General features: G+C 41.6%; 1 protein-coding gene across 6 annotated transcripts in view; it reads right to left on the bottom strand.

Annotated features, from left to right (window-relative positions):
- rps6ka1 (ribosomal protein S6 kinase a, polypeptide 1) overlaps positions 1–12,580 on the bottom strand; it is a 165,485-nt gene that overhangs the window by 43,867 nt on the left and 109,038 nt on the right. For all 6 annotated transcript variants that reach the window (XM_073034406.1, XM_073034403.1, XM_073034409.1 and 3 more), the window contains 8 exons: positions 12,025–12,106; positions 11,772–11,852; positions 11,228–11,307; positions 9,161–9,267; positions 5,966–6,003; positions 3,961–4,103; positions 2,336–2,406; positions 921–1,009 (listed from right to left, as the gene is read on the bottom strand). In XM_073034406.1, the coding sequence (XP_072890507.1) occupies positions 921–1,009; positions 2,336–2,406; positions 3,961–4,103; positions 5,966–6,003; positions 9,161–9,267; positions 11,228–11,307; positions 11,772–11,852; positions 12,025–12,106 (691 nt within the window). The remainder of the gene's footprint in view (positions 1–920; positions 1,010–2,335; positions 2,407–3,960; positions 4,104–5,965; positions 6,004–9,160; positions 9,268–11,227; positions 11,308–11,771; positions 11,853–12,024; positions 12,107–12,580) is intronic.

The raw sequence follows: 12,580 nt of genomic DNA on the forward strand, positions 1-12,580 counted from the left end.
GTGTCCTGGAAATGATGAGACATAGTGTTCCTGTAAAGCACCTTGATATTTTACTTTATTAAGGGTGCTTGTGTTTTACTACAAAAATAAATACACGTATGAGCTGTAATTATGTAGGAACAATGCTGTTTGCAGAGGACATTAACCGAGCAGAAGTTGTATCCAGGAGTGTATGAGGTTATGTGTTAAATAGTTGCCTAAAGCCTTGTCATCATGAACAAAGAGAAACTTCTATGTCTTGTTTTGAAGCATTGAAATGATGATAGAACCTACAAGTACTGTATAAAAGTCTTCGGCACATATACATAGCCTGCATGCCTACGACTGCTGCAAAGCACTGTACGTGCTGACGTGTAGAGAGCGAGTTTGTAAATCTGGACAGAGCAGAGGACATTGGAAATGGTGAGGGCGAGGTGCCGTTGGACAGGTGGCAGAAAAGAAGTGCCGGGGATCAAGGGGAAGGGGTGGCGCAGGTGCAGCCCTGAAACACCAGGCAAGCTCATTTGAATCCAAACATTTGGTTTATTGATCATTACAGAATGTCTCTCTGGTGCTTTCTGCTCGCTCCCTCCCCTCTTCCCCCCCACCCCCGCTTCCCGCTCTCAGTCCACACTAGAGACCAATATCAGAATCAGGTTTATCATCACTCAATGTGCCATGAAATTTGTTTTTTTTTTGGGAGCAGCAGCAACAGTGCAATACATAAAATTACTACAGTACTGTGCAAAAGCCTTGGGCACCCCAGTTATATACATATGCCCAAGACTTTTGCACAGCACTGTATGAATTCAAATTTAATTTTCAAAAAGATTTCATGCAAAGAATGTTCATGTTTGATTTGATCTCATGTTTCAGGAAAAGAATGAATCAGTATTAAATATCAGACTTAATTTATCAGCAAAACCCAGTTCAATAATTACCTAATCTGTTGGCAGGATTTCTCTTGAAAAGTGCCCGTAACAAACTTTGGGCTTCAGGACTCAAGAACTGAGGCATCCCCAATTTAGCCCTATAAAAAGAGAGTTTGCAATTTAAATGCTGCACAGAATTCAACCCTTTCCAACACATTTCCTCACATTAGCCATGAAACAACAAAACTGGTCTGATTTGCAACAACTGTTAACAATAACTTTCATTTTCTATTTTTGCTCTACAGTGGAAACACTTCTTTAAATAAAACACGCACCTCGAAGGTACTGTAACAACCTAAGACAGTTCGCCGAAAGTTTTGAACAAGCTACTTTCAATTAATAGTTTTGATTTTAATTACATAGCTCAACAACTTTGGGTTTCATGACTCAAGAACAGAGGCATCCCCAATTTAGCCCGATAAAGAGAGTTTGCAATTTAAATGCTGCACAGAACTCAGCCCTTTCCAACACATTTCAAATGATTTATGATTCAGACCATTATAAGATCATTTGAACACTTTAAAATTGATATTTTAGTAATATTCTTCCAGACTACTGCAAAAACTTTAACACTTAAGACTAATCTTTCAAGTCAGAAGTGGGGGGGAAACACTGCCAAATCAAAGTTAAAGTCCGTCAGGGGTTGCAACCTTTTCATGCCATGAACCCCTACCATTAACTAAGGGATCTGTGGACCCCAGGTTTGGAACCCCTGAAGCAGGTAGTCCAAAGAAATAGAAGGTTTTTTTAATTAAAGGTACATATTTATTAAATTAAAATTATGGGTCGTGAGCAAATCCATTATTTAACACCCATTGATAAATCCTCTCAAAGTGATGGTGAAGTACCTTAATCAACCAATCCAATGTATAAACATCCAAGCCATTCAATTATCGGATGTCTACCTCGAGGTGAAACATTCGGGGAACTCAAAGTAAAAAAGAATGTTTCAGACTGACTGTAACATTGAAATAGCTACTGTCGTCTCCCTCGTCACTGTGGAAAGAGCGATATCTGTCCCTCTCTTGTTAGTGAGAGAGCAAGTCTGTGAGATGTTGACATCTTGGAATGAACAGTTAGTTTTTGATGGACTGTAGATCATGGTCTCTCTTTGGGGGCTTTGTTTTTGCTTAATGGTGGGTGGTGGGAATGCTGATGCTTTTCGCTGGATTAATTTGTGGGGGGAGTGAGAGATAGGATTGATGCTGCTTGCTACTGCTTGGGTGTGAGAGGGGGACAGGGGCCTTTTGGGTTCTTATGTTTTTTCTGTCATTCATTCTTTGGGTGCTTTTCTTCTGTTTCGAGGATGTCTGTGGAGAGCAAGACTTTTCAGGTTGTACATTCTGTACATTCTCTGATATTACATGGAACCATTGAACTATTGAATACTTATTACTAGCAATGATAAAATAATGTCATTTTACTTTAGAATGAGTGTCATGGTGTCCTTCCTGTCTTTTCCTTGGAATGGCAGAGAGCCAGTAAGCATTTCAAACTGTTAAAATAAGTGAGAAACATAATTAGTACATGTAGATTAGAATTTTTTTAAAAAACTTCAGTAAACTGCTCAAACAAATACAAACTGCTGGCAGCCTTAACACTTCTTGAAAACAAACTACAACATTTAGTAACTCTAAATACCAGGAGGACTGAAGTGATGGAATTAGAGCCACCACTGCTGTGTTCCCACTCCCACCTCTATTGTGACTCTTCCAGTCGTATGAAAACAAGAACATAGTAAAGCAGAGGAGCAGCAGCCAACTACAAGGCCTTCTTAGACCAGTTCTACCATTCACAAAGATCACAACTAACCAGACCTTGGAGTCAACTCCAATTTTCTGCTATGTTCCCTTAAGCCATAGTCCAAAGATCTATTTATTTCAGTCACAAATACAGAGTAATTAAATTCTAGAGACCCCGGTCCCTTGACAGAACAACTTCCTCCTCACATTGGCCACTGCACTGGCAACACTCTATCCTGAGTTCTAGCTTTTGGTCATCTCAGTCTAAGATGTAGGCTACATCGATGCAATGCTCCTCAGACAGGATGAAGAGGTCAATATTCCCCAATGCCATTAGGCTTTACAATTCAACCGCCAGGACTTAAGAACTTTTTAAAAGCTATTATTAATGCTTTTTGAGATAGTGATTTAGATGCATATCATATTTTTTACTGAGTTAAGTATCGTATGTAATTAGTTTTGCTACAACAAGTGTATGGGACATTGGAAAAAAAGTTGGATTTCCCCATGGGGATGAATAAAGTATCTATCTATCTAACTAAGACTGCATGTCATCAGGGTCCAGAAAACCTCCTATGGCATGTATTTGCCATATGCTTTTCCCCAAGTGATAATGAATCTTTTTTCCCCTCCTGTTCACTCTATGGTTGGTATTCCTAATGCATCTGACCATCTGACTTTTAAAAAAAACGGAAGACAATTATTCAAAATCTGTGCTATTTCCATATTTCCTATGATTAATTTCCCAGTATCATGGTCCAAGACAAATATTCTTTTCCTTGTACTCCTTGACAGTTTATGCTTACAATATATTTCTTCCACTTAAAACCTCCACTGCAGTGATCCCATCACTGTCGACACAACTTGCAATAAAAGAACCTTCTCACTGTCAAATGCAATACCTCATCCAAGGCTTCTCACATTGGTGGAAAAGTGTTTAGAAAGAAATGGAACACTTTGAATATTTCAACTGGGTAAACATCGATACCAAACACCGTAGGAAGAGCATACAACCACCCAAGCAACCCAACCACCCTTCACGTCAACCCCACCCAAGAGATCAGCTCCTCCTGTGGCAGAGTCTGTAGAATACTTCAGTCACTTCATAACCAACAGTAGTATGCATCCAGTGGGATTACCCAAAGAAATACTGACAATTTAACAGAATTCTGGTAATAACTGCAATTGCTGTACACACTGTTTACTTGGAACATGCTTCTGGGTTGGAGAAAACAGGTAAAATAATATTTTTTTCAAATAAAAAGAATGTCTGGGAGTAAAATTGCAGAAGAGTAATGATAAAGTACCATTAAAACACCATAGGACCACCAGTCAGCACTGAGTGTGTGGCCTCGCCGATTAACCACTTCAGGAGCCATGTACTCAACAGTCCCACAAAACGAATACGCCTTCTTCTCATGATCAACAGCTTCCTTACTCAGGCCAAAGTCTTAAAAAGATGAACACAAAGCTCCATCAGACTTGTAACAGTTCAGTCACCAGCTTTATCCAGTTGCTCTGCTTCAACAATCATTTTACACAACAGCCGTCACCATCTCCACCGGGAAGAAACAATTACTACATTTACCTTATCTAAACATTCTCAGAGAACCTTTCCCAAAACAATGGTGGCAAAAATTAAGGAGAAAAATACCTTCTTTAAAATATTGAGGTGTGTTAATTCTATAATTACTTTGAAGAGAGTTATGGAGCAATAGCAAGGAGGGACTAAATACAAACAGTACAGAACCGAGACAGCAGGCACGTGTACGTGTATGAGAAGTGGCTGCATAAAATGTATGACTGTGGGGAATTTTTAAGTGTGACTGAAATGTAATATACTGAAAAGTACCAGAAATAACTGGCATCCTTACAATTCTAAAAGCATTCAAACATTCCAGTGTATTCTACAATAAGGTGCTTAGAAATAGGTACAGAGGTGTCATCACAGGGCAAGTTGGTTTTTTTTATGCAGAGGGTGGTGACGGCGTGGAACGGGCTGTTAGCGACGGTGGTGGAGGCGGATACAATAGGGTCTTTTAAGAGACTCCTGGATAGGTACATGGAGCTTAGGAAAAATAGAGGGCTATGGGTAACCCTAGGTAATTTCTAAAGTAAGTACATGTTCAGCACAGCATTGTGGGCCGAAGGGCCTGTATTGTGTTGTAGGTTTTTCAATGTTTCTATGAGATGGCGACATCCATGGAACATACTCCTGCAGAACAAGTCTCTTCACAACCTAACTTAACATAGAGCAAGATCCCTTATCTGCTCACAGCAAAATGGGCAGGCAAGGCCAACCAGCACCAGATACCATTAGGTAGATGGTAAAGCTCGTGAGAGATATCCCTGCAGTGAAACTTAAAGAGGACTACATACAAGGTTCCAATATCATATGGTCCAGCTGACAGGGAACGTACTGAAAAAATGGCCCAGACTGAGGAATGGGGGATGAAGATCTGCCTCTCAGGCAGTTGTGGGACTTGGATGGAGAACTGAGAGACAACTGAAATGGGCTAGAGGGAGGGGCATCAAAGGAAGATGATAAGGAAAGGGGGAACAGTGAGGAGAGATTGATGAGAAAAACAATGAGAGGCTGTGTCTAGGTCTAACACATGGATCAGCATCTGAGTGCATGCTCAGGTACAATTTGTGCCTCAGAGTCTACATAAGGACAGAGGCTCTGGGAATACAGCTACTGGGTCCACATGGGGGACAATCAGTTGTCAGAATCCAGCTCTTAACTTACTTACTGCCTGTTACGCAGCTGGTGTTTCAGGCAGCAATGAAGCTCCTCCATCCATCTGCCCTTGGCCTCTCAGATGTAGAAGGACTCATCATTGCTGTTTCAGTACCGATTTTGTTTTACCAGACAAGGTTGTTAACACTGAGCTGACCCCTGAACCTGAAGGACCAGTGCACCACCCTTAGTCTGTCCTCTAACCTTTGACCCGTTTGGTGTGGGTGACCCTACCAAAACCCAAAGCATAAACTCTGACTTCAGCCAACAAAGGTCTCTGGATCACTGAGGCAGGCAAGCCTCCAAACCACCGCAAAATTGTGGTCCTCTTGCCCCTTAAGTTTGGGTACAATTTGGACAGAAATGTTACAAACAAATACAAAAATAAATTGAGGTTTGAGTACTTGATCGACAAAAAATAGAGTGAACGTATTAAAGTGATTATGAGAATGCAAGGCAGAGAAGTAAACATCAAATTAACAGCTAGTGACGTCTATTTAACAATTAGCCATCTGTTACTTACAGTCAGAGAAATGTGTCAACATCAGATGCCCCCTTCCTTTAAAACTCACCTGTTAGTTTAATGTGACCTTCTTCATCCAATAGAATACTGTGAGGAGAAAAAAAATACACATGTTCAAAGTCAAAATGATCGCACACCAGTGCGATCTTTGAGAGATGCAAAGGTGAGAATTTTAACTTCTATGGTGCAAGGAATCTTATCAGTAAATTTTAATCTCCACTCTGCAAATAGGCAGAGCCCTACCTTAAATGCCCAAGTTGCAAATTCATCACGTCACTGAAGATAAAGCAGCATTTCAATGTTATGTCAGGAAGTTGAACACTGCATACAGCCCTCCAAACATGACCAGTTGTGGAAAGTTCCATGCCCTCTGTTGTATCCAGCCATTCCATTTTAAAATGCACACCTGTATTTTACGGGATATCTAAACGCATCTGACACTTCCATGCCCGCCTGTAGCATGTGTAACTGATTGGCCCACAATGAGTTTTTGGATTTTACTGAAGCCCCACTATGGGTTTCTGGGTAGCCGGTCCTCTTTCCCTTTCTACCATGTTCCACAGTCCTCTCCTTTCAGATTCCTCATTTAACCCAACAATCATCTCCCAGCTTTTCCCTTCATTTCTCCTCCCCTTGGTTTCACCCATCACCTGCTAATTGTTCTCCTTCCCTTCCCCTAACCTTCTTATTCTTCCCCTTGCTTTCCAGTCCAGTCTTGGCCCAGAACATAGACTGTTTATTCCTTTCCATACATGGTGCCTAACCTGTTGAGTCCCTCCAGCATTGTGTATTGTGGATTCTTCTACAAGTAAGCCATTGTACACCTTGCATATCCCAGGGACGTTGAGATTCATTCAGCATTTAAATTTGAATCTTTTGCATTCAAACTGGATTTATTATTATATAGAATATATTCTTTTCATTCAATTTTTATCATTAGACTATTGACTAGTGGCTTGAACAGGGCTGTGTCTGGAAAAAACACGCAACTTTCTGAAGTGGAACCCAACAAAAATAAAATACCATAAAATAACCTAGAAGCTGCTATCTTACTTAAAAAACTTCCAATTTAACTAAATTTTTATAGTTTTGCTTCTCTTACCAAAGAATAAACCTTTCTCTAGGCTCAAGACTGAGTTGTTAATCTGAGCCCAATGCTTACACACCAGAATTTACAAGACAGAACGATAGGCATTAATGATGAGTTTTTATTCTTTTACAGTAAATTGACAGAAAGTGGTCCAATAGCAATAAAGATGATCATTCCTCAATCTGGTTACACAGTTTTCAACTATGGATGGATCCATCTTGCCTTTCTATTACCTTGCCCAAATTTAATATGCACCTCCTCAACTTTAGGTACAAAACTAGTGCCTCACTTAACACTCAAAATACATTCCGAGTGTTAAAAGGGATTAGAACAGGGGTTTTCAAACTGGGGTCCATGAACCCCTTGGATTATGGTAGGAGTCTACGACAAAAGGTTGGGAACCCCTGGGCCTGGGTTAGAACACAGAGAACATGACAGCACAGCAGCAAACTCCTTTGGCCACAAAGTTGTGCTGACCTCTTTATCTACTCCAAGATCATTCTAACCCTTCGCTCCCAAATAGCCATCCATTTACCTTTCATCCATGTGCCTTTCAAAGTGTCTTAAATGTCCCTAATGTACCTGGCTCTGTCATTATCCCTGCAGTGTGTTCCACACAGCCGTAACTCTGTGCAAAAAGAAAAAAAAACACAAAATCTGCAGGTGCTGGGTATCCAAAGCAACACATGCAAAATGCTGGAGGAACTCAACAGGCCAGGCAGCAAGGCCCATAATGTCGACTATTTATCTTTTCAACAGATGCTACCAGGCCTGCTGAGAGTTTCTCCAGCATTTTGTGTGTGTGCAAAGAAAGAAAAAAAAACTGTCCCTGACATCCTCTTCAATCACCTTAAAATATGCCCTCTCAAGATACATTTCAGATCTTGGGTTGTTATACCTTCTGACATATAGTTTGAAAGAAATATGCAATGCTAGGCATCAGGCATGAACCCAAAAATAACCCAAAAAAGCACAGCAGTGCTTACTGGTCTTTGAACTGAGATGAAAATGAAGATTTATTAATTCTCTATATTTATTTAAATTTTTTGCTTGTTTATTTATTGAGATGCAGCACGGAATAGGCCTTTCCGGCACTTGGAGCTATGCCACCCAGCAATTCCCAATTTGTTGTTGTTCCTTGAGGTGCATCGGCTGGCAACCTTGATGTTTCTTCAGCACTTGTGCTTTTTTTTTAAAAGCAAGGCTGAGTTCCCAGCTTGATGCTCAACCCCAAAATGGATGAAAAGCATGCAATGTATAAACTCCTAACAGACAGTGGCGGGAATTGAAACCAGACTGCTGTCATTGTAGAGCATTCTGCTAACCACTACACTACCGTGCCGCCCCCATCGTGTTCTGGGTAAGTTCACTACCAGAGAAGACAAATCATACATTTTAGTTGAGTTGCAAGTGTTTTGTTTTAAAGTCACCAAGCTTTCAAATTATTCTATACCAGAGTCAGCTGACATTTTTTGCTCCACTTCAGCAAGATGTGTTTTCTGTGATCACAGCCTTACTCTGCCCCACCATTCTACACTCCAATAATTAAAATTGAACAAAACAGAGGCGCAATCTGGCAATGTGTGGGACAGATACTGCTAGTCCCCGGCACTGGCTCACATTCACCATGTGGTACAGCCTTGACTCTACAAACGTACGAATAGGCAAAAGAAATGTTCAGAGCAACCAAACAAACTGCTGGAGGAAAGAACGGGCAGCATACGTGGAGGGAAATGGACAGCGCATGCAGAGGAAAACGGGCAGTGTGTGCAGAGGAAAACGGGCAGTGTGTGCAGAGGAAAACGGGCAGTGTGTGCAGAGGAAAACGGGCAGTGTGTGCAGAGGAAAACGGGCAGTGTGTGTGGAGGGAAATGGACAGCTGACATTTCAAGTCAGACCCTTCACCGGCATTGTTCATCCGGGCCCACTCTACACAAGCCCTGACACGCTGCCTCTCCACAGGTTCCCACCTCAGCAGCATGTCATCTGAGCAATTGTCTGCCATTTCCTTAAAGAAACAAGGAAGGAAACCAGGGTGATTACCTATGAATGCTCAGAATGGAGAACTAAGCCCACTGTAATGACATCTGCGCTGTACGAGGCAAATGCATACAGGACACATGTGTACAATCAGTCTAAACTCTTGACACTTACTTTTCTGGCTTCAGGTCACGGTAGATAATTCCAAGACTGTGAAGATGATCCAGGGCTAAAGCCAACTCTGCCAGATATATCTTAACATCTTCTTCTGTGAACATCACCTAACAGAGCAATAACAGAGACCTATGAAACAGGTTGGCCAATCAGCTCCTCAAGCCTGCTCTACCAATCACAAGGATCCCAACCCCAATACCACTTTATTTTTATTTATTCGTTGAAATACAATGCGAAATAGGTCCATTCGGCCCTTTGAGCCACACCACCCAGCAATCCCCTGATGAAATCTTAGCCTTATCACGGGACAATTTACAATGACCACTTAACCTACCATCCGGTACATCTTTGGACTGTGGCTGGAAACCAGAGCACCACACGGTCATGGGAAGAACGTACAAACTCCTTACAGGCTGGGGCAGGAATTGAACCTGGGTCACCGGTGCTCTAAAACATTGTGCTAACCCCTATGCTGCCAAGCCACCCCAGCTCACTCTCCACATTCCATGACTGCCTTGTCATTCAAATATCTCAATCTGAAAACCTCTGAATCAAGAGATCAGAAGTGGAAAGGTTGAGCAGGTTCAAGTTCCTGGGTGTCAACATCTCTGAGGATCTATCCTGGGCCCAACATATTGATGCGATACAAAGAGGGCACGACAGCGGCTATATTTCATTAGGAGTTAGAGGACAATTGGCAGGTCACCAAAGACACTTGCAAATGTCTGCAGATGTACTATAGAGAGCATTCTAATTGGTTGTATCAAGTTTGCTACTGAGCGACCACTGTACAGGATCAGAAAAAGCCGCAGAAAGTTGTAAACTCAGCCAGCTCAATCAAGGGCAGCTTCAAAAGGCAATGCCTCAAAAAGGTGACATCCATCACCCAGGGCACGCCCGCTGTCACCATCAGGAAGGTGGTACATGAGCCTGATTCAGGAACAACTTCTTCCTCTCTGTCATCCGATTTCTGAATAGACATTGAACCCATGAACACACTCTCTTTTTGCACTACTTAATGAATATTCTTAATATACTTTTTGTAACTTATAGTTTTTATTACTGTGTATTGTAATGCACTGTTACTGCAAAACAACAAATTTCATGGCATATGTCAATGATATTAAACCTGATTCATCTCCACCATAAGAAAATTCAGTGGCTCAGTTCTTTACAGAAGATTCCAAGAATCACATCCTTCAAAGAGGAAGGAAGAACTTCCTCACACCTGTGTCTTAAACAGTCAAGCCTTTATATAAAGATTTATGCCCTATAGTTCTAAATAATTCCTACAGAGAAAGCATCCTTACACCATCTATCTTAGCAAATGCCTTCAGAATCATATCTTTTTTCCCCCAAGTAATGTTCCTTCAATCTGCTAAACACAAATGAGTAGAGGTGACTTGCTCAGCATCTCTTTACACATCAACTACTTTATTCCAGGAACCAACCCACTGGATCTTCTACACCATCTCCAACACATCAATTCACGAGGAGATCAGAACTCCAGACATGATTCAAGACATCCTCAAGCCTCCTCTTATTTAAAAATAAAACAGCACCCATCACGACTTAAATCCTCAAATCCTGCCCTTCAACTACGCCTCATCGATTGCAACAGTATCCTATTGCCTTGTGCAGATCAACTCTCAAAATGTATCTGCCTTTCCAGTCAGGTTCCTTGCATTAAAATAGATGCAGCTTCCTTTCCAAACCTTCCATATGTCTCATCACGTCATCCCCGCACTGCCTTCTGGACTGATCTAATCTTTCTTCTAAATTTGGCTGAGCCTTGCCCCCATTTACTGTGTACCATCCCCCTGCCACACCGATTTACAACTTCCAACCAGCATAAGCAAACCTCCCTAGGATTCAGGTCCCATCCTTCCTGCTTATACAGTTCCCAGCTACTCCAGAAAAGCTCCTAGGGATATCTCCCTCTTAAATCATGGATTCATCTGATCCATCTTTCTAATCTCACACTGAGGAGACGAGCATGTGAGGGGGAAGAGGCAAGGGAGGGAGGGGAGGTGTGACAGACAGAGAGAAGACAAATCTAAAACGTACCTCTTTAGAAAGCCGGGTAAATAGATCACCTCCCCTGAGGAAATCCAAGATGAGGTAAAGCTTGCCTTCTGTTTGAAAAGCTGGCAAATAAAAACAGCTATTTTTATTTTATTTACTTTTTAAAATTTTATTAGGACACAGTGCGGACAGACCATTCCAGACTTTCGAGCTGCAACCCCAGTGACCTCCCCCCACCCCACCTCAGGACAATTTATAATGACTAATTAATCCACCAACTGCTACATCTTTCAACTATAGTAGAAAACCCATACTGTCCTGGGGAGAACATATAAACTCTTTACAGGCAGCAGCAGGAATTTAACCCAGGTTGCTGGCACTGCAAAGCGTTATGCTAACTACTGCGCTACCGCGTACAACATCTCCTGAAATCAACGTACAGAACACAGGACCATCCCCTGCGCTGGAATCCTTCCTGTGGAACTACTTTTGACAATTCTCTCAATAATTTTTCTTCTGGTGTAAACCATATAAGTGTTTCAGGCTTTTCTCCCTTCCTTGCAAAGAAGTAAAGCAAATTTCTCACCATAATGCAGCTTCACAATGAACGGATGATTTACATCCACCAAGATGTCTCGCTCCAATTTCGTACGTACACGATCTCGCACTGAAAGAAGGTAAAATTGCTGTTGGTACAAGGCTGGTGATATCTTTTCCAACAGTCCATGTGTCATACGTTATCCACTAATTCATTTTTCCCCGTGACAACCCCCCCCACCCACCCCCTGTTATCATATGAATGAGTAATGATTTCATAGCCTGCTTTCACAGGAACCTACCTTTTAGTGTTGCTTTCTTTAATACCTTCATAGCATAGAGTTGACCCGCATCTGGCATTTTGATCTTTCTCACGAGAAACACCTGCAAAAAACAAACTTTAGAACTTGGATCATGATCTTTGTCAACCTGCAGATGCAAACTTTGAACTCGAACCACAGATGTCAATCTACTTCTTCCCTGAAGATTTCATCTTGTAATGACCTGCAGAACTCAGAACTGGCAAGCAATAAGCTTCTAATGAAGCTACACACAATGGACCGGTCAAAAGGTAGAACAAACAGACTGAAGGCTGCCTAGTAGGACATCATGAATAATCATCCATACAAAATCAATCCACGGAGGGGACTAACCTCTTAAGGGCATGCAAACATTAACCTTAATGGCTTGCAACAAGTATACCTATATGATACAATAGAAAAGTTAAACACTTTTAGGAAGGTGCAGATGAAATATTCCCCTCTGTGTATACATGGCTCCTCGGTAGAGAGAGTTAAGTGCATCAAGTTCCAGGGTGTTCATATCATGGACAACCTCACCTGGTCCCTTAGTATCACC

This window comes from Hemitrygon akajei, chromosome 32 (genome assembly GCF_048418815.1).
Source record: "Hemitrygon akajei chromosome 32, sHemAka1.3, whole genome shotgun sequence".
Lineage (NCBI taxonomy): Eukaryota > Metazoa > Chordata > Chondrichthyes > Myliobatiformes > Dasyatidae > Hemitrygon > Hemitrygon akajei.